Source organism: Necator americanus, chromosome X (assembly GCF_031761385.1).
Source record: "Necator americanus strain Aroian chromosome X, whole genome shotgun sequence".
NCBI classification, from domain to species: domain Eukaryota; kingdom Metazoa; phylum Nematoda; class Chromadorea; order Rhabditida; family Ancylostomatidae; genus Necator; species Necator americanus.
Genome location: NC_087376.1, coordinates 34,449,179 through 34,471,716, shown reverse-complemented (window position 1 = coordinate 34,471,716; position 22,538 = coordinate 34,449,179). Strand labels below are relative to the sequence as shown.

At 41.4% G+C, this 22,538-nt stretch overlaps 1 protein-coding gene across 1 annotated transcript in view; it reads left to right on the top strand.

Annotated features, from left to right (window-relative positions):
- Window positions 1–22,538, top strand: part of RB195_026308 (uncharacterized protein) — a gene marked incomplete at both ends in the record, with an annotated part of 42,111 nt that overhangs the window by 15,873 nt on the left and 3,700 nt on the right. The window contains 13 exons of the mRNA XM_064214802.1: window positions 3,405–3,417; window positions 6,172–6,290; window positions 6,591–6,642; window positions 6,910–6,975; window positions 9,713–9,842; window positions 10,158–10,251; window positions 10,321–10,436; window positions 15,272–15,320; window positions 17,819–17,947; window positions 18,008–18,104; window positions 18,233–18,323; window positions 18,411–18,520; window positions 20,989–21,140. Of these exons, the coding sequence (XP_064070683.1) occupies window positions 3,405–3,417; window positions 6,172–6,290; window positions 6,591–6,642; window positions 6,910–6,975; window positions 9,713–9,842; window positions 10,158–10,251; window positions 10,321–10,436; window positions 15,272–15,320; window positions 17,819–17,947; window positions 18,008–18,104; window positions 18,233–18,323; window positions 18,411–18,520; window positions 20,989–21,140 (1,218 nt within the window). Of the gene's footprint in view, window positions 3,418–6,171; window positions 6,291–6,590; window positions 6,643–6,909; window positions 6,976–9,712; window positions 9,843–10,157; window positions 10,252–10,320; window positions 10,437–15,271; window positions 15,321–17,818; window positions 17,948–18,007; window positions 18,105–18,232; window positions 18,324–18,410; window positions 18,521–20,988; window positions 21,141–22,538 lie in introns of the transcript that reaches the window.

The window sequence follows — 22,538 nt, the reverse complement described above, 5'->3', positions numbered from 1 at the left end:
TTATGCTTATGGTTGAAGTAAAGCTTTTTGATTTTGAGTATTTTGTAGGAGAGAATCTCTTCCGTTTTTTTCCCCCAAAAACTGGTTGGAATTTAGCCCTAATTTTGGTCTGTTTCCGATCTAAATTCTAAAAAAGAGGTCTCATGAACAAGAACTCAACCATTTGGCGAAGCAAACCTCTTATAAAATACGTTAGAATGTTCTTCTGAAAATGCCCTATAAACGAAAATGTTTTCTTTTGGATGCAACAAAACACCCCAATTGAGTTGCGATCAAGGTTAGCGGCTAGCATCAGACTCACCTGGAAGTTGTTGGAAACAAGATAATGTGGCATGAATTGTACAGTTATCTACACCTCGCAGTTGCTTTCCTTCACTTCGGAAAAATTCCAATCTGCTTCTTCTCTAAAATTGCATTTGAGTATTTGCATTGTGCAAATGCAGTATGCTAGAAAAATCCCTCATTGGACTCTTTTGTGTATTCATTCATAGGTTGTTTTTTGAAACCTCAGAAGAAGCTCTCGTGCATAATTGGAGAATATTTCTGTGAAGGAAAATTGACTCCGGCTCCCACGCTATTTTCTGGTGGTACAAAACTTGTTTGAGTACTCTTTTGCGTACATTTTCTCCACCCATGGGTTAGAGTTCACATAAAGCTTGTGTTCAATTCCAGTAGAGAGATTAAGCCCACACCCGAGAAGAAAATCAATGCTTTTGCTGTTATCTTTCTAAAATAAGAATATTTCCCACCATTGTTACGATTCACTTGTATTCCACTGCATTCCACTGTGCTTCCTTGGTGTTTCAACGATTCGGAAAATTGTCGGAAATAAACTACTGTTATTTGGTGAGCACCCACTATTAGCGTTTGTTCTAATTTTTTGTTTTCCTGTACAAATATCAGAATTCAGTATTATTAGTAAATGTTCAGTAGGTTCAAAGGTGTTGAAGGTGAAAAAAATGCGAGAATCTTTTGAATTTTTCACCGAAAGAATGCCATAAGTAAAAAAAAAGAGCTCAAAACGACACAGTTGCGTCAATAATGGAAGGAATTGATTTCATCGACATAGTTCGCCTAAGAGGCAGCGTATCAGATTTTGACGTTGTGCGGAACCTACAGTGAAAACGTAGGGTTCAGGTCGTAGATTGCGAAACCCAGCGTAGTTCCGTTCATTTTTTCCTTACTGTCGCAAAAAACGGCATAGAAGGTGCCCTTTCCTACGAGATCAATTACAACCGTTATTGTGTCCACAAGCGAGCGCTCAAAGATTAGTGAGGTCTTTCCACAAGCCTATTCAAGTAACACCAAGCGTGTTTAAAGATGCGCGTTCTAATGTACCTCGTAAGAGCCAAAGCGCTTCTCACGCCGTTTTTTAGGACTACTAGGGGAATTAAGCAGAGCCACGCCCGTTTCCGCAATCTATTTTCTACCCAAACTACGTTTTCGCTGTGAGTTCCGCACCACGTCAAAATTGTGATACGTTGCTTTTGAGGTACTTCTCTAAGAAGAAAAGCTACAGTAAGGTGACGTCGGGTGATTTCATAATGTGACAGTCTGTTGAACGTCGCAAATCGTGTTGCAACCTTGACAGAATTCAAGAACTTCGCCTGGAAAGTCTTTCGCATCCGACATATTCTACACATCTCGCTTCGTAGGGCTTCTACCTGTTCCGATCTCAATCGAATAGTTTGAAATTTCCGTCGCTGACAACATCCTGCAAAATTATCCTGATGAATGTTTTCATCAAAACCAGTGGGTTTTTCGCCGGATTTTAAAAAATATAAGGATACCAAACAAAACCAAACTATTGGGGCAACCTAATACTTCAGACAAAAACTTGTCAAGTGTTTCATTTACTAATAAAGTATTAATGATCTGATGTCTACTTGGATTTCCCCACTGCCTGACGATTTCATTTTTCAGAGCAACGAAGATATCCACTATTTGCAGAGGTGGCTCATTCGCTCCGATTGAAAGGAATAGTGTACGAGCTACGGGAATAAATTTGAGATGGAGGAAACTAAATCATACTAAACTACAATAACTACAATACTATAACTAAAGCGTGCTTGAGACGGAGGAAACGATTTTGAAAAAGATTACAGAAAAAGTCAAGATTGAAGCGTTTCTTTTCGTTCCTGCAAACTATTTCGAAAGCAATAAATATTGCATATTACTAGAAAGTAATTCATCTGCAGACTAGTGTTCAGTTTACCCTGGCGAGCTACGGGCTCAAGCCCGACTATTTCCAGTGTTTCGCAAATTATAGTCAAGATAAGACGAATTGAAGCCTACGATCAGGGTAGGACCATCGCTAGCTACACTCTGACGGTAGACATGAACTAAGTTAGCTAGGTCGTATTTCGATCAGAACATGATAGCACCAAGCGTTTTGATCCGAACGTTATACGTTTTAATTTGTTACATTATAATATTATAAAAGATGGAATTTTGTTGTTACATCATCTGTTTGGCACAGCTAGTAAAAAAAAACTTCACGTTCTTCATCGGTTGTCCTGTTGTTGTTGTTCACTCTGACTGAATCCAACACTATATTTTACTCTTCTTTGCATCTCTCATCACTTTCTTATTTTTTTTTTTGGTTTTTTTTCCATGCTAATGAGTCTCTGCGGCTAATGAGGGAGGCCCTCTCATTTCCGAAGCTAAAGAAGTCTCACTTATTTATTCCATGTTTTCTTACGAAGGTAGAAGAGACTTCAGTAAGGTGTGAATGATTGAAATCTAGAAATATTGTTACTATACACACTTGTGCCCGGGACCAAGATGATCAGAAAACGCAAGTTTGCGGAAGACTTTCTTGACTTTAACTACACAATATACATGTATGGCTTCATTAGTACTATCTACTGCAACTTTGCTTTGTTGTGAAGTTTTCGCCTCTGGTGTAAAATGACGCATATTATCGTAGAAGTACTGAGTCACTTTTCAACGTTTAAAGACAGCACCCCACAAATCCGGGGTGGTATGGGTTTCCGATGGCTAAAGACTATACGAGATCGTAGATTGCAGAAACGAGAGGGATAACGGTCATTCCCTCCTAATTGCCGTTAAAAAACGACCTGAAGGATGCGGCGCGTGCACAAAGGTAGGGCGCTCCAATAGAACTTCGAGCGTTCCGGGTCGTTTTTTTTTGCGGCAATTAGGAGGAAATGACCGTAATCCCACTCGCTTCTGCAACCTACGACCTCATATACTCTTTAGCCATCGGAAATCCACACCACCCAGCTTCGTGGGGGGGATGCCTTTGAAGAATGGCTGTCATTTAGCTTTGAGCTGAGGTTGCAGCATTGTGTTTTTTTGTGATGAAGTAACTTGTTACCAGGTAATGCCCACTTTTAGGTCAATGAAACTCTGAGCGTATATGTCGTTTCGAAGGTCGCCCAATGCCAAATAGCAGTAAGTTTTTAAGTAGTTCCATCTGTAAGAATTTAGAGTTCTGTCTTGCTTTCCATATTTTCTGTCCTTCAAGATAGGAATTAAATCAAAATGGAAACATTGTACAACGGGAGCATACTCCGGGTAAAGTGTAGTTGTGGGAAGTGGGTTGGGCACTCAACTGTGACCGGACTGAACTGTACTCGTAAATAAGCCGCGTACTCGGCCTGCACAAAGAGCGCAAAACCATTCTTAACTGTCAAATATTCCTCTCATCTCACCATCTCACCATCTCTGACATGAAGGCTAAAGCTACTAAGGAAAAAAGTAGACAGAGCTGGGATTACTACTGTTTTAAGGGGAACGTACCATGAAATTGATGTAGTACTGGAACGCCGAGGAACCCGTAGAGTTTGGGTTATAGATTACAAGGTTCAGCGTGGCTGCGCTCAAGTTCCCCTAATCGTGGTTGAAACGCACAAAGGTGGTGCCTTCAACCTACCTCGCAGGAAAAAAAACGGCTTTTTTTTCCTGCGTGGTATTTTGGAACGCACCACCTTTGTGCACGCGCCGCGTCCACGAGCGGGCGGTCGAGGGTCAATGACACCTCCTCGCCCGCCTATTCAAGTAAAACCAATAAATAAGGCGCTGAGAGAAGAGCAGGCGTGTACAAGAGGACGTTTTTAGTGTACCTCGTAGGTGGAAACAATGGATTCCCATTCCGTTTTTTTAGTACGACTAGGGGGAATTGAGCTGGGCCAGGTTGGGTTCCGTAATCAAGAACCTGAACTCTACGGGTTCCCTCGCGTTTCCATACTATGTCAATTTTGCGATACGCTGCCTTTGACTTTACCAAATCTCCAAACATTCTTACCAGAAGTAAGTAAGTCATATCATGTTTTACTTCCGAAGAAAATAATTCGACCGGGAATGGCTTCCATAGAAATCAGCGATCACCTAACATCCATGCAACAACTTTTATTCACCCATTTTCTATTTGTATTCGCAGGTTGGAGGTCTTAAAGAGGCCGTGTTGAGTTAGTCTTGCAAAGGCTGTCCTAGTTTGCCTGCTTCGTGACTTTGCGGAGATTTCCACAGTTGGGACAATGTCATTGCTTTCACAGCAATCCACGGTCAGCGAGCCATTCGTCAAATTCTTCATTGGAGTTCGCTGCGAGTTCCGACCAATTGGAAATTGGAGTGAAATAACGAAGAGTCAGCATGTTGGCAGCAGACATTATGCAGATGAAATGGTTTAACGACGAGAACCTTTTCTCTATGGAGGTTCTTGAGTCTTTGCGCTCTAAATGCAACTCGAGCACGCCCCTCATCACAATATGAGTGCAGTCGAATCCGGTCACGGTTAAGTGCCCCCTCCACTAAACTACATTTTACCCCATACTCCTTAAGTCCCTTATCATTCCAAATTATGAAGGTTGCAAAAATATCGATGAAATGAACCTTTACCGGCTGTAGTCTTTGTTCATATATTGCATTTATCCGTGCTTCATCCGTGTTTTTTTTAGCCTCTATATCCGGAGAGGGCGAACACTCATCGCTGCTTTAAAGGCTCCACCGGAAATCCGTACCACCCCACGAATCTGGGGTGGTACGGATTTCCGGTGGAGTATTTGTATACGGGATCGTAGATTAAGGAGAGGAGGGTGTTCTTCCTAATTGCCGTAAAAAACGGCCCGGAAGATACAGCTTCGAGCGGTCCGGCGCGCTATTTTCTACAATGAGTTCGATTGGAGCGCGCCAGCGTTGTGCACGCACAGCATCTTCCGGGCCATTCTTTACGGCAATTAGGAGGAAATGGACGGAATCACTCCTCTCTCCATAATCTACTAAGCCGTATACGAATACTCCACCTGAAATCCGTACCACCTCAGATTTGTGGGGTGATGCCTTTAATGGACCTGTACTTTAGCGCAAAAAAAAAACGTACCGGGAGCGTGTGGCCGTTCTTAGCTGTCAAATGCGGATTGGGGAGAACCCATATCTCAGGCCATTTTCGGCTTCTCTGAAAGCATCGTGTTCAGATCAAATTTCGTTTTCACGCTCCTTTTCTTTTATTTGTAGAATTAGATGGCATTAATTCGAACCCAGTCTGATCTACCAAGGTATGGGTCCTTGTTATTTGTGTTTGTGTCATGAAATGCTGCAAAACCCCTTGGCAGTCGCTGAAGTCGGCGGTATTGTTGTGTTCCGAAGGCCGAGGCTCCGCCCACCACTGGGAAGTGAGGTTTCGCTTCGTCGTTGCCAGCACCAGGCCTACTGCTAGCTCTATTGAACCTCACCACAACAAAGTCTGCCCAGCTATTGCTGCAAAAGCAATGTTAGCTACCCCAATTACTATGGTTCTCTATCACGAAATTTCTCCACATAATAAAAGTATGTTAATGGTTTCCCAAATCTTTTTTTATTGAACTCCGTTATTTGGTTAGTCTATTCCTAAAGCGATGTATGTTTTTCATTGACATCTGAGATTACAGTTTACAGTTACCCATTCTACATGAATTGGAAGCACCTTCGTTGAAGAACTGCATAGCAAAGTAGTGCAAATAACAATTCTTTTTTTTTTGCAGCACAATTGACAGCAAGAGACTTCAAGCAAAAATTATCTTCGTGCCATACCCGATCCAAATCCCTTTCTCTTTTATTCTTTTTTTGTCGCTACATCGGGCTATTTACAGTTATTTCCTTCCAATTATTTCTGCTGCTTAGCCGCAGCTGCAATTGCTTTCATCAATCTCATATTTTTCTAACCTTTAGAACGCGAGAAGATCCCTGAAGGTACCCTGTGTGTAGTATGTGCGGATCTGGCAAGTGGTATACATTATTCAGTCCCAAGTTGCAACGGGTGCAAGACTTTTTTTCGACGTGCGCTTGTGGTGGGTTTCCTTTTTGTTGTTCTCGTTTTTTTTTTCTAAAACTTTGATTGTTAATTTTTTGTTTGACTCATTACCCAGCAGGATGTGGATATTGTTTAGAATAACATGTGTGGTACATCCATTGTTGTTCTGTCTTAATGAGAAGAGCGTTCTGTCCACTAGAGTTTATGTATTATCTAAGTTATGCATCTCTGAAGAGAGCCGGGGAATGCGACAAAAAGATTTTCTAGCGAGATTTCACGTGCTTACTTTTCTCTGCAAATACACTGATGTTCGTAACAATAACAGATATTGTTGCAGAACAAACAAACGTTTACGTGCCAATTCTCCGGCGATTGTGTTGTTGGGAAATGTGAGTTTCTTTGTGATTTTTGCTGCTTTTTATTGTTGAATTTCCTCATTCATTCTTTTCTGCATCTCTTCACATTGATGTAACGTTGCAGTCATCAGCTATCTTGCTGTTTCAAATTACTTATTTCTTAGTTCTGTGATATCCACTTCCCTGTATCCTCTGAAAATGAGAAGAATTGTGAGCACTGTGTATAAAATATATGAACGTAGATGTAGAAGGCTTTGAAGTCGTTCTTGAATGTTCTCATGTAAGAAGTTTACCTTTAAGCTGTTCGATGCGTATGTCGTAGTTGCCGCCTGAAGAAGTGCTTTGATATGGGTATGGATCCAAAAGGTTGGTGTTTACTAAATTCTTTTCCTTTTAAGAATGTTCACTATTCACCATTAACCGTTCTCATATGATGCTTTGGGCACGTCTCTGTAGTGTCTTGTTTCGCTCTCACCTTCGCTCCTTTTGATCTATAAGTTTGATAGTGTCTTTACTGTACATCTCCTACCGTGCTTTTTGTTTGTATGATTGCAGGGTACCTGAAGATAACAAGTAAACAAAACCAACTAGTAAGTTGCAGTAGTAACTAGTAAAAACCTAACTAGTTCTGGCCTTTACTTTGGATTTCATTGATTTGTTAGGATTTTCAGTATGCTACCTATGGAACGGTTGTAACATTGTCATCTTTGGCGGGAATAATTAGATTGTCTTCTCAGGTTTCTAAATGTTCGTTACGGAAATCAATCATAAAAATGGAAATCGGATCATACGTTATCAGTCTTTGTCATTATGAGTGTCTTTATGAGTGAGCTCATGTGTCATTTCTTTGTTAATTGTCTCGTGTATCTGAGTTTAAATTTATCTTCTCTAATTTAAAAGCAAGACGATCTTTTATTATGGGCAGTTTATACTCCCGACTTCGACAGTAAACGAAAGCTCACAGATAACACCCAGATTCCCAGCTGCGCGCACCTAATTTCATTGTACTAAATGAGGATTGTGTATTCTGCAGCGCAATTAATAAGCGTATTTTGATCGAAGTCAAAGATGTGAAGCCGATTTTTCTTACAATACTTATCATCGTGCCGAAATTAAATCTATCCAGAAGTTTGTTGGAATCGGACGAACTTTTAGTAAAAATGCTTCGTGATTTCATTATTTCATGCGCATATCTTGGGTAGTGTATTGCTCCAATGTTTTTGTTTCTTTGCGATGTCGATGATTACCCGCTATACGTAGATGTTGTTGTGGGTATAGCGAGAGGTGTGTCCATGTATATGTATGTTATGTGTATGAGATGTGAGGAGAATCGAGAAAGGTTGGCGTGTTTACCACTGCAGCCCCTACGGCTCGGCTCGCTTCGCCTCACATGTTTGTTGCTTTTGCCGTCGTAGTTGTCGTCTTCCTCTACGTGCTGGAGAGTATAGCACAGAGCGGACAGGGGATTCTGCATCTTCGGATAGCATTGTTTCGGTATTGCAAAAACAACGAGAATGCGGAAGTATAACAGGGACTCTTTCCTCTTCGCAGTAACAAACTGCGTATTGTTTTTACTTATTTCATAGGAAATGAATTGCATGAGGATAGTTAACGAATATCCTTTTCTAAATAACTAGACAAAGTAATGGGCTGGTTTGTTTGTTGAAGTTCTTGGAGTCAGCATTTCTCTGCAATGTGCGTAACGTAGTTCGATTGTTGGGATGTTGAAGATGAAATCTTGGAAGTCTAAGTCGTTTTTGGAAGTAATCAACAAAAATAACACTTCTGGTCATTTCTGCCGTTAATAGATTGTTATACTGTTACCCACCAGTAGTAGTTACTCCACCTACCGCCAATGGAGGCGTTCATGGTGCAGCCATCAGCCCGCTGTCATGAACACTTCCGCTATATCGCTATATATATATATATATATATATATATATCCATATATATATGCGGATATATTTACGGATATATATCCGTATATATATATGATATATATATACGTGTGTATATATATATACATACTATATATATATATATATATATATATATATATATATATATATATATATATATATATATATATATATATATATATATATATGATACCATCATGCTATTCAATAACGGGGTTATTCTGTCACGTGTGTGTGCCAGTCTGTATGTGCAACGAAATTCCAGAAAGCAGTGAGACGTGTTCAACGACGTCAAATAGGTGCACTTGCACTAAAGAGCTACAAAATGGGCTTCACGGCGTCGGGTTAGTGCGTCCGCGCCAGAAAGCTATAAAATGGGGTCGGAAGTGTCCCATAGCGTCGAACTGATAGACCGCGGTGCGGTATTTCCTTGTAATAACTCCAAGTGAATTTGTGAAGAGGGAAACGAAATGTTGTGAATAATTTTATGGCCGTGTAAGCTGTTGTGTTTTACCCCCATGTACTCTATCGCACACATGTCTATTCCCACCGCATTTTTACCACATCAGGTTGATAGCATTATTTCTTCAAAAATTGTAAGCAGATGCTACGATTGCTTAAATAGTAGCTAATACTTTACATGATTTGATGTGAAACGTTATCTTCATCAATATGACAATGATATTCACGTCATACCATATTAGCACATCATTTTGTGATTGCTGAGAAAAAAAAAAGAGAAAACTCATAGTATAAATAATATTTCCAAAATGTGGAGGTTTTGAAGAAATACATATGCATAGTCTGAATGTTCTCCAAATGTAGAATGGGCACGCATAGGAAGAAAGTATTAAATCTTTTATCTTCGAAATTTGCCTAAATTATCGAGCAAAAAAAAATCGAAGAACGCATTGATGGGAAAAACAATTCTATTTGGAAAAATGTCACTACTGTTAATTTTAACTGATCAGTGAAGGCGAGCAGAACGAATACGAATGTTGGTATATAATAACACATACGAACTAATCGCGTTATTATATACCAACATCCGGCTAAAGCCGGACTTTAGACTTTTTGTATATATATATATATATATATATATATATATATATATATATATATATATATATCCATACTGCTTTATTCCGCTGTAATTTTCCAATGTATGCCGGTGACCCCTTCAGCCATCCAGCACGATCGTGATAAAATCCGTTATACAAAAGCGTTGAAGAAGAAGAAGGAGGAAGAACGACGGTTGAGAGAACAGAATGAGCTGTCTCTCAAAGAGGAAATTGGAAGTCCCAACAGTGCCGGGTGGGTCCTTTTCAATAATATTCCGCTTCTCCTGTTTCAACTTCTTCTGGGCAATTTGCGGTAGGAGGCTATTGGTTTTGTAAGAATTAATGAGATTGGTGTAATGGAGAACATAGGCAGGACACGGGAACGCAATTCACGCGAACGTATCTCAATCTTCTTTCAATAACACCTACTACAATATAGTTCATATTTGATGAAGATTGACAGATTTGTTTCTTAAAAGGTTTAGCACGTTTAATGTAAAGGCGATGTAAAAGGCAACCGAATATTTTCATTCTCTAAGGCTCAGAGCATTCACTACTATTTATTCAGCTCGGATCCGTACGTCAATACCTCAACTCCATCATCAAGTACGATGATGGTGATTCCTGAGTTGGATAGTTCAGCTTTCGACCATGAATCGCAGGTATCCTTGGTATCGTCTAGGTTCTTTGTTCAATTGATGTTTCTTGTTGCCTACAGTTTCATTTTCCAGAACGACGTGAAGCTGCTGGTAGATGATCTTATGCGCCTCGAGGACAAAATGTTGCTCATTAGGAGAGCTTGTCGGTTTGAGCCTCATACATCTGCTACGAGCTGCATGTACAATAAGTACGTATATAGCCGTATTCCAAGTTCAAACTATTTTGGACTTCTTTGTCCGTGAAATGAAATTCACGAGTGAAAATAATTGTTAACTATTCCTTTCTCTACATCAACATTTTTTCTCATCAATTTTGCCTTCTTAGTACTAGTGTAAAAGGCTTTTTCTCTGACAATTTTTTCTCCACAGTTCGTATGATTACATTAATTTTAATTAGGTTTTATTAAAAAAGCAATAAAACAAAACAACTCCATGAGAATGCTGCTGACTTCGATTCCCAATCTGAACACTAAATGGTGGAATCAGTTATTTTGCGCAAGCTTATAACTAGAACTTTTCGAGCCGTCTAACATATATTTGCGCCTGTTGTTAGCAGCTCTGCTTACATAATATTCATGTTGCAGTATAAGACAAGACAAGTACGTAGCAGATATTATTTCGCATACACTCACACATTCACAACAAACGTATGCATCTGGTACAGCCAGAACAAACTCCTTCGTCGGTTTTTGTCCTCACACTGCCTTTGCATGAGGTTTCCACCCTAACAACAACGATGAGAAACGTGTGTGTCTCTGTAAATCTATAAAGGATAACATGTCTCTCGTTAATCAATCCGCTTGGGATGCGCCTTCACGTTCACTTCAATTCAGAATCGTTTGAGGTTTACGAACGTGTAACAGGGCTATACATTGACTTGCGGTGGTAAGCTGATGTGTCAGGTCAGTGTTTTTATCCTCCCAGACAACTCTGGCACCAATTTATTGACCCCGGAGGAATGAAAGGCTTGGTGAGCACAAGGGCGGATTCGAACCTCCGATCGATCGTGCAGGAAGCGGAACCTCTAACCGCCACACTACACCCGCCCCACACTCTGTTTTTCTATTTGTAAGGATTATTCACATGAGTGTCCTGTATCTGTAATAGCATATATAACAAAAAAAAACCTTTACGAATCAGTTTATGTAGATATATGTGTACATATATATGCTTCGTATACTAATCTCAGCGGATGGACCGTTCTCGCCCAAATTTTCCAACCAGGGACCTTCGGAAATTAGGCGGATTATAGGGCCATAATGTAACAGTATTCATTCGCTCATCGATTATATCGGCGTTTTTTTTTTTTATAATAGACGTAGAAGCAGTGACATTTTCCCAGCCAGGGTTTTCGCGTATTTTGAAAACTTTGCAAGTAAATATCGATTTCGGCTTTTTCTTCACTTCTTTCTATGCTCCCCAAAATCTTCCCTACTTTAGTTCTTGCACGTACTGATTACACATACCAGCAACAATTTTGGGCGAAAATATTATTTTTATCGAGCCATCTTTTGTTTTTTTCCAAGGGCTAGCGAAGGCTAGTCAAGTTTCCTTTCAATGCTGATCACAGATATGATACCTACCGTAAGCGATAGTATTTGTCCTATCGATTTGCTGACTTTCCTATCATATCTTCTTAATCCTTATGAGATCTACTCTAGAGAGGTCCTTGCACACGTCAATATTGGATGCTGCAGTCGTTTCGGACTAGATATTCAATCTGTGGTGAGCAGGGTTGCAAAACTGTAGTGTCACCCAGTTGAAAATGCAATAGCCTGCACTCAGAAGACCTCGCTCGAACAGAAGAGTCAGCGAAGACTTCTTAGTCACCCATCACAGTCATCAGCTATTCGGCCAATCGTGAAATGTTATGGACAATCTGCTTCTAAAATAAATGGGATGTTTTGCTTGTCTTATTTTGTGGTCGGATTGACAACGGCGTCGGATAGTAAAGTTGGTCAGTTGTAGCAACCTAGCTTGACGCGTTGATTCGCTGTCTCGGTAACAAGTGGTCGCTGAGAACGCGTTGTAGAGGTAATTTGAAAACGGATTGAGGTAATTTCGACTTACTTGATCAAAACGATAGACAAATATTATCTCCTGCGCGACGTGAATGCCAGCATCACCGCCGAGAGTGTGTCCTGCTTGAACTTAGCTGTGTCCAACCTCGATCTTTAACAGGACTTTGTATAGAATCAGTCCATTCGTCGCTACCCTATGTCCTGGGAAATCTGACGTCTTGCCGGAACTGCCCATCCATGTCATGTTTTCAGGTTTTCGTTCAGCCGCTTGGGTGCAGAACTTCCGTCTTCCTGCAGCCGGGTAGTTTCGTCTTAAATCCGGGAGATTTCTCTCAATAGGTCTAAGAAAGTGATCTTCTGTCTCCTCATAATGTGGTCCAAGAAGCCAGTACTATTTTCTGTGGCCCCCACCTTCGAAGGCTCTCCGCTATGAGTATTAAAAGTAGGCGGGTAAGCGTTCAAGCAGCGTACTTCTCGTACAGCCGATCTTCGCCATCACCGCAGGGTGTACTGCCTAAATATGCGATTCGCAGATAATAACAGAGCGAGTAGCAGATAAGTAGGACTCACTGGTTGACTTGGACCATGAGCGATGGTAGACGACTACAAACACTTTGCCATAGAGTTTCTGCTGAAATATCCTTAATGCATCTTTGTTGTATATCTTACTCGTAGCTGCCGTTGTTCTTCAGCCCAGTCCCGCTAACAATTTATGAGTTCGATCGGTTCCCCATCTCCCCTTTTTTCTGTTGGAAGTCTCCAAGAGATCCACCTTCGAATGTTAAAGTTGAACTTATATGATAACGTTTCGGACGGCTTCCTACGAATGTGACAGCATCATCGGCGTTTTGTTTGATGTTTTTGCTATGCCATCAGTTCTAGATGCGAAATGTGCTGTGCAAGCGGCCTCGCTGGGAAGAGTTTGAGGAGATTTCGAAGTCTAGAAAAACTAATTGCATAGACATCGAGTGGCGCTACCTCACTTCGACCACTATCTTGACCATGAAATCTTGTTCAGTCATAGATCGGCCACGACAAAATCCGGGTTACTTGTCGCGCGACGTTTGACAAGTCGGTTCAGGATAATCCACTCTAGAATGTTGTACAAACGCATACAATAAGATGCCCCTATAGTTCCTGGGATCCGTCGCGAACGACGCCTTCTGGAAGGGAACTATGAAGACGTGTCTTCACAACTCAAGCATCCTTTCATCATTCCATGTCGACCGGATGATCTTAGCCACCTAACGAATCCCAGGCGTAGGAAATAGATTTCAGGATTTTTGCTCCTATTCCTTCATATCTACCAAACTTTCCATTCTTCTTCTGGGTACAGACAAAACATCCGACAGGTCAGCAAAGGACCGCCAACCGATTCAGCAAGGCGCCGAATCGGTTGGTGGTCCTTTCCTGACCTGTGTATGTCGGTCGTTGTACTGATTGAATTCAGGTGATGGCGAATCCCAGTTCAGCAAGGTGTAGAAGTGGTCCCTCCAGATTGATAGGGTTGCTTCATCGGCAGCGGACTGAGAGTACTGAGAAGTGGCGAACATCTTTTCGTTTTGTCGGGATCCTGTCTTAGTAATGCATAGGCTTTCCTCGGGTACATGTTCTCCATGCCTTTTCAAACACCTTCGCTCTTCACATCTATTTATTTTCACAATCTTATTGCAGTTGCCGACGTAGCTCCTTAGCTTCTTTCAAAACGAACATCTTTCTCGTTATTAGAACCGTGAGCGTTTCTTTTGCTCCTACCTAGATACATTTTGTAGAGGAATCTGCATCATAAAGTTTCTCTCTGGCCTGTACTCTAACACTGATAGACTTTCTTTGGCAGAGTATCATTTTCTGATCTTGCGTCGATAATTCTCTTGGACGAGGAAGCGATGAGGTCTTATTGTTCACTCAAGTCGACCAGGCTATTACAGCTCTCTAATGTGTACTTCACTGGATAACACCATTTTCCTACAACAGAACATCGAATTGCTATTCAAGTCCCGTCTTCGCAGTCATGTCGATTACCGCATTGACCACCTACTGGTCGCGTATATTGGACTACAACACATTAAGTTCGTCACGGGCATCGTTGTTATTGGCTCTACTTGTTTCCGTAGCTGCTGGACTTACAATCCAAAGTTTACATTTGCTACGATCCGATAGAAAGGCGCACATGGTCTACTTTGAGCCGAATTTCTTCACCATGTTGTTGTAGAGACGGCTTCCTCTTCGAGTTCGTTTGACAATGTCCGATAGGTCAGCGAAACGAAACGGAAAGCCGTTTCCAAAGGCCCTATGCTCCTTTTATGCATTTGAAGTGCTACGTTTAGGCTTGGGTGATGTGTCGAACGAGAGCACCTTTTTGCAATATATATGTGCAGGTTACATTGCTAGTACGTTGCTAAAGCACACACTCCAATGTTTAAAGGCATCACCTCATGAATCCGAGGTGGTACGGATTTCAGGTGGAGTATTCGTATACGAGATCGTAGAATGAGAAGGCTAATTCCGTCCATTTCTTCCTAACTGCCGTAGAAAAACGGCTCGGACGATACGGCTTCGAGCGATCAGGCGCGCTATTTTCTACGAGTTCGATTGGAGTGCGCCAGCCATGTGCACGCGCCGCATCTTCCGGACCGTTTTTTACGGCAATTAGGAAGAAATGGACGGAATCACCTCCTCTCTATAATCTACTGTCCTGTATAAGAACAATACACCTGAAATCCGTACCACCTCAGATTCGTGGTGTGATGCCTTTAATTGCGCTTAGTGCAAGAACGGCAACAGCGAGCACGAAGCAATTAGACTCGTTGCAACGTGATTCCAACGTAGTTAAATGTCTCTCGGATGAAGAACAGTGTTGTTGGTAAGCAAACCGTTTTCGTTGGGTTATTCATTGCATATTGGTGATGAAAAATCAATTAATCGCTGGACATGAAGAAAAAAATGACCATTTCTATACATCATTGGTGAGCATTCTCTACGTGAAAACCTTTTTTCTTTAGGTGCCTCTTTGATGACTACGAATGGATGAGAGAGAACTCGCAGCCGATGGTGAGTGCTTTCCATGCCCGTTCGAAAAAAAAAGAAAGAAGCCAATGCTCAATGAGTAACTAGGGCCGAACATTAAGATCGGTACCATAGTTTTGCACTGCACACTAGAGGTTCTTATATCCTTAGGTAAAGGGCAGTGTATGGAAACACTTCGGGAAATTAAATATATACAGTCGCCAGCACAAAAACTGCCGGTGAAAATGTAGTCCTGAATGCAAGGTGAGAATGCATAGGCTGAAGAATTGTTGTAGTTCATCTATCGAATGCGGCTCACCATTTGTAACAGAACTTCTTGTTATAAGACGATTATAACATTTATAACAAATTCGAAGATAGAAAACAGATCGAGATATTAAGTAGTGCTAAATAATATCTTGCATGCCGTGTTGCTACCATTAGTCTGCCAACCTATAAGGTATTTTTATACAGCTTTAACCCCTTTACACTGACTTACTTGACTTAATCGGCGGGCTGATGTCATCGCCTGACGCGATTACCCGCATCTTCGCCGAAGTGTGCTGTCATTGAACACAGCTGTGCCCAACCTTCTCGATCTTCTGCGAGAGCTTGCACAGAATCAATCCATTCGTCGCTATTCCATATTCTGCGAAACCTTACGTCTCGCCTGAACTGCCTATCCATGCCGAGTGTCCTCAGGTCCTCTTTCACCACCTCAGTCCAGAACTTCCGTTTTCGGCCAGGTGGCTTCTTCCAGCTCGAACCCGGCAAACTCCTCAGAACTAGTTGAACAAGGCGATCTGCCGATCTCCTTAATATATGACCAAAGAAGCGAAGAGGATTTACTTTAGCCACTTTCGATGGCGGTGCAAGATGGTGGTATTTTCCACGTGTCATCAGCCGGTATTCCACATCAATTTCTGTGTAAAGATCTTCATTGTGGCATACCCTAGGCCAAAAGTAGCCAAGTAGCCGCTAAGCTGAGAAGAACCGGACGGTGGTCAGAGTCGGAAGCGATGTCCCAAACAGCTCTAGATTTTCGGATATCTGACTGAGGAATGTTGCTCGCTAGAACGTAGTCGAGCTGAAGCTTAAGAGTCCTCATCTTCCGTTTGTGCTGCTCTTCAGGCGTTAAAAGGGTTGACCCCTGCCACATGAGCTGATTGCGCCGATGCTTCCTCCTAAATGTGGAAGCGATGATGAGGCCGTCTGTTCGCCCAAGTCGACCAGACGGTCACCGTTGTCCGACGTGCGCTCCGCTGGATAATACCATTTTTCTAGCACATCGGATTGCTGTTTGAGTCCCATCTTCGCATTTGCGTCGATCCCGCAGTCGTAGAAAGGCTCATCTAGACGACGTTGAGCCAAATTCCTCCACCAGGTTCTTGTAATCGTTCCTCACAGCTATCGCGCAGCCACCTACTTTGTTCTCATCAGCATCGCCGCAGTATATGGTGTAATTTCCGATGCTGACGACGGGCCGATCTCTCATGCGTGTTTCCTGCAGTGCAGCAAAAGGCACACAGAGATATCGCAGAAGTCTGGATAGAGCGGCTTGTTGGAGTTCACTCGATAGTGTTCGGCAGTTCAGCGTGACGAAACGAATGGTTGTTCCCAAAGATTCCATGCTCCCTTCAGGCAGTTTACCTTTCAGGCTATGGGCTTTGGCGATGTGCTGGACGACAGCACCTTTTTGCAATATATGGGAATCTTTCGCCATATAACAGTGCAGGTTATATAGCTCGTACATTCCCAATGCGTACACTCGAACGCCTGATTGAGTTTAGTTAAAGCAAGGCCATCACGTGCAGGTAGCAGTCAGACTCGTATACGCGGCGCCATACATATATATATACATATATATATACATATATATATGCATATATATATATATATATATATATATATATATATACATATACATATACATATACATATACATATACATATACATATACATATACATGTACATGTATATATACATATGCATGTATATATATATATCGTGTGAAAGTGAGCGAAACACAATGGATAGTACCATATTTGTCCGCCTGCGGCGTTGTTTATGTACACTGGCTCCTGTTCACTAGATTCTGTGTGGTACACGCCTTCCTGGGGATATTGGTGGGTCGAATGTCATGTTGGACTGTCCCTTGCGCCGTGCTTCAAAATATACGCACAGAAATTATAAGTAATGTTCAACATTGCAAGTAAAGGATTGTTGATATTTAATTTCACTTCATTTTTCCATCACGAATAGGATAGAGAAGGCATGTTTTCTAAAAAAAAACCATAAGAACACGAACCGTAGACGGTTTCAGAAGCATATTCAAGTTTCTGTATGTTAGTTATAATATATAGTCATAACCTTCTTCTAAGTATCTCATTCCAATGGTTATGACGTTCTACTTTTTCAACATTATGACAATGAAGTACTCGTACGCGGTTGCAACATGCCGCCACTGTGGAGTGCACTTTGTGTGGAACATCCACGTAATTGTGCGAGAAAACCTTGAGGATACATTGTTATTACCTTCCAGTATAATACAACACTTTCATCGCAATGCACGCTCGAATCTCTGCGTTTATGGTTTGTGCGGGATTTGTCATTAATGATGGAATGGGGGAAGTGTTTACCAATTATGGATCGGCTACTCCTTAATGATAAGGTTAAGTTTTAGGCTGATATTAACTGCAATGTAGTTGAAGTAAATTTCTGCATTTTTCAGCTTGCATTAATGAAAGCATTTGCTCCAATATTTCCTCTTCTTCAGCTAGCGTATTACACCACATCACCGGAAGACAGTGGAAGTGGCATCGTCATAAGTGAGTAATGTTGTTTTTGCCTGTTCATTACCGGCCAGGATGATTGTGGTGACAGTCGCACATTCTGTGAGAACTGAATTCATACTGTCACAATTACATCCGTCGATGGAACGACTCCAAAAATTTAGAGCAAGAACCTGACTGCGACCCGATTATTGTGGATCGACTAAATTATCCGGATGGAACATACATAGAGAAAGTGAACGATATCAACAACACGTAAGAGTCCAGTCTTTTCATTATTGGTTGCTAGATGTGATTTTGCAAGTTTCATGTGATCTGTCTTGTATTTGAATCTCGATTCAGCGAAGAAATGTACACGATCCTGATTGAAGGCTGTTTCAAGTTGATGCGGCGGCTACAAATCAAACAGCATCATATTGTGTTGTATAAAATGCTTCTGCTGCACAATCCAGGTGAATTTGTTTGATTATTGCTTAACTCTGATTCGGTTCTGCTGCGCCTCTTCCTCATCTAATTTATTTGGAGTCTCACAGCTCAACATCTTGTTTCCGCTAATAGTCCGCTTTCCGCTTAAAGACAGCATACTACGAATCTGACGTGCTGAGGGAATCCGCGGAAAAAGCTGGAGATGGGGTTGTAGATTGCGGGATCAGAGGTGGTTCCACTCATCCCTCCCTGATAGTCGTAAGAAATGGCATGGAAACCACTTTGGTTATTACGAGGTACGTTAGAACGCTCCTCTACGCACGCGTTCCGGTCCCCTTACCAGCCTATTCATTGGTTTTACTTGAATAGGCTGGGGAGAATCCACTACTGTTCTTCGACCGATCGCTTTTGGTGGCTGCGCATCCACAAATTTGGCGCGTTGCAACTCAAATCGTCTTAAAAAGACGTCGTCTTCCACGCCGTTTCTTAGGACGATCAGGGAGGGATGAGCGGAACCACTTTTGATCCCGCAATCTACAGCCCTAACTTTAGATTTTCTCGCGGATTCTTTCACCACGTCAGATTCATGGTATGCTGCGTTTAAGAAAAAATTCTTTTCCTACTAGTGTGCAAAAACTTGAAAGTGCTTCTTGTAAAATGTTTATTTGCCGGGAATTATTAAATATATCTATGCCACGGCAGATTTATGATGCAAAGAATTCCAAGTATGGTTGTTCCACCAAATTCGTTTTTCGAAGTGTATTTTATAGCTATTGTAGCTCAAAACAACTGGGACTGAATTTAAAAGTAACAATAAACCAACATTTTCGAAGGCTAGTGACCTTCATTGTTATTAATATCACAAATGGGGCGATATATCGCCGTCGCTTAGCGGTTCCGCTGTGGATACAATCGATCGTAGGTTGGAATCCGTCCAATTGACCAAGTCTTTCATCCTTCCGAGATCGATAGACCAGTATTGCCTGGACTGACCTTACACATCGGTTGGCACCTGCAAGTCATTGTAGGACTGCACCAGCGCTCATCAACCGTAAACGAAGTCAGAGTTGTAGTCGAACGCATCCGCGTAGGAATTGATCAACGTCGTGCACTTTTAAATTCACCAATGCAGAAATTATGAGTTCGTTATCTACACTTTCAAGGACGAGAGCTAAGCACAAGTACAGGCAAGGTACGTGGAGAAGTGCAGCTGGTTTCTATCCAAGTTGCGATATAAGGGTGCAACAGGAGCGTATATTCATCATTTATTACTTATTCGTTATCTCAGTATTCTATAGCAATCCCGCAGAGTTCTTGAATAAGTTACCTAGCTAGAGAGTGCGATATTGGAACAGGAGCCGAGAGAGGAGAAAATGTGCGGATCAACAAAAAAAACATTTTTCCTACGTAAAACGACACAGAAAAGTAAAACTGAATTTCAAAAAAAAAAAAAAAAAAAAACGAAGAAAGACATTTTCGACTGAGTCCAAGTGTAAGAACTGAATCTTTGAATACTTCACTTGAAATTACATTGGGTTGAGGTATAAGTCATGGACATTTTTAATTTTAAGGATGCGTATGTAAACAAAAAGCGGCAAAACTTCCATATTATTTGATGAGGAATTTTCTGCTCTACACGACAGTTATTCTTTTCTTTTAATTTTATTGACTCTTGTTTTTTGAGATCACTAAAATGGAATTCCTGAGTTGACAAAACGGAGCATTTTCGACACCTTCTCACTTCAGCATTTAGTCGAGTAATAAGGTTGCAGCAGCTGAGCTAAGATTTGTGCTGCGTAGAGAGAGTATCGAAGGAAGCATGAAAAACTTAAAAAAGAACAAGAAAGCATCTTTAAAAAAACAGTCGTAAAAACCAGTTTGAAACATCGAAAGGCTCATTCGACGATGGGAAGACAAGCAGTGGAGGGTCTTTTCTTGATCTCGATTGATTTGTTGGTTTTTGTTTTGGAGAAGAACGGAATAGACTACTGACGCTCCTCAGCTACTGACAATCGATCGACCAGTGTGTGATCCGTCTTATGAGATTGAAATTCACTCTTTTTGGAGCCCTAAGACCAACGGCGGCTGGTACTTTAAAGCATTCTGCTTGTCCATACATATCACTGATCTCAGCTTCAATAGACTCGTCGCGTTCCAAAAAGAAATTATGACGAAAATGCTCCTTTTTGTCTACTTGATACGTCATTTTACTGATCCGTAAAAATAATTCTCAATAAAACTAACAAGTCAAAGCACTTTTGCCACATAAAGCAAAAAAAAATCTCTACTAAGCGATCTATAACATTCGTAAGTTTGAAAAAAAAAATACTGTCGTTTTCCCCTCAGCTCAGTAATAATGCTCTTTGAGAAGTAAGTAGCAGCTTCCGAGAATTGTTTTCCATAATTACATAATAATCAGAGAAGCATGCGCTTGCTTACATGTTTCTCAAAACTTGTACTCGTGCTTGTGACATTTATTAGTTAATTATTCCAGACGCTGAGGGTTTATCGTCTACTGGAAAGAAGACGATCGAAGCAGAACGTCTTAGATTGCTGAGTCAATTATTCCTGTGGATTAGCAATGAGCGTGGAAAATCCTCACAATCGTTGTTTTCGAATCTGCTCATGATGACTGCTACGTTGAATGTGAGTGTATTCTTATCTGTTCATTCGGTCTGCTGAGACTTGAAATTCCTAGCAGTCATCGCAGAACCGGGAACCCGCCACAATGAAGAGGATTGTTTGGGGAAATTATAGGTGTTGAATCCTCGTAGTAGTAGTCAGAGCTCGGAGCGTATTTCATTTGCAAGCATCTCAACGAAAGTGTGAAACCATACGAATCCAGAAATCAGATGGATTACGAGACTTCCAAAGTGATCACTTTGAACAAGTGGTCCGTGACCGCGTTACCAACGTGATACCTACAAACTATATTACGAGTTCTACCTTCTACTCGTGGACCCAAATATTGGAAGTATGTCCTAACGTTGTCCTTAACTGAGAAAGCGCACTCCATTTTTGAAATGGGTTCCTATTAGCATTAAAGCGAACGTGTCATGAAATCTTCGAAGTTGGATTTCGTGTGTTTCTCGTGGACAATATAGAGCACGGTGTGTGGATTACGACTATGAGCCTGGTCACGTTCAATGCCCCCTAATCGTCGAGAAATACGATGTGGGAAACGGCCTTACTTTCTACGAGGTACGTGAGGACGCGCCACCCTTTTACACGGTTCGGTTCCCTCAACAGCCTATTCACTGCCTTTACTTGAGTAGACCGCTGAGCAGATCTCATTGATCTTCGACCGCTCACTCGTGGATACGACGCATGTGCAAAGGTGGCGCGTACTAACAGCCCCGGAGGAACTAGGGCCGTTACTCACGCCTTTTTCAGGACGACTAGTAGAAGTTGAGCTTCGCCACGCTCAATTTCCCCTAATGTAATCTACACCCCAAACTTTATATTGTGCAAGGATCGAAACATCGAAAATCCTATGGACGACGCCTTTAAGGTGATATATTCAGAAAAGGTAGAACGCAGTGCAAGTAATAAACTTAGTCGAATTAACTGGGACGCTCTGAAAGGCTGAACCACGCAGTGAGTTATAGCGCAGCGCATGAAACTTACATGAGCTGCACTGTTGCAAATTACTAAAGTTGTTTGAAAGAAGTTTTACCAAAATTACTTGTCTGAACTTTGATTGGAAGTTCAGACTTGATCATATCATTGTCCTAAATATCTTAGTATCGGACGAAATATGCAGTAAAAACTAGGACGGAAATGGCATATAGCTGTGTTCAAATTTTGATTTATAGTTTGAACCAGGATAAATCAAAACCGTAGTAGCGCATAATAACGGTGGAAGAGCAAAGTCAAGAATTGGTTGTGCCCCTATTTTTTTTTTTTCGCAATGGTTAGTGCTAATATATTGTCCCCAAAATATTGACTAAATAAGGAAATCTGAATCTGTCCATCTGAAATCTGAACCCCACGAATCTGAGGTGGTGCAGATTTCAGATGGAGTATTCATATGCGGGATAGTAA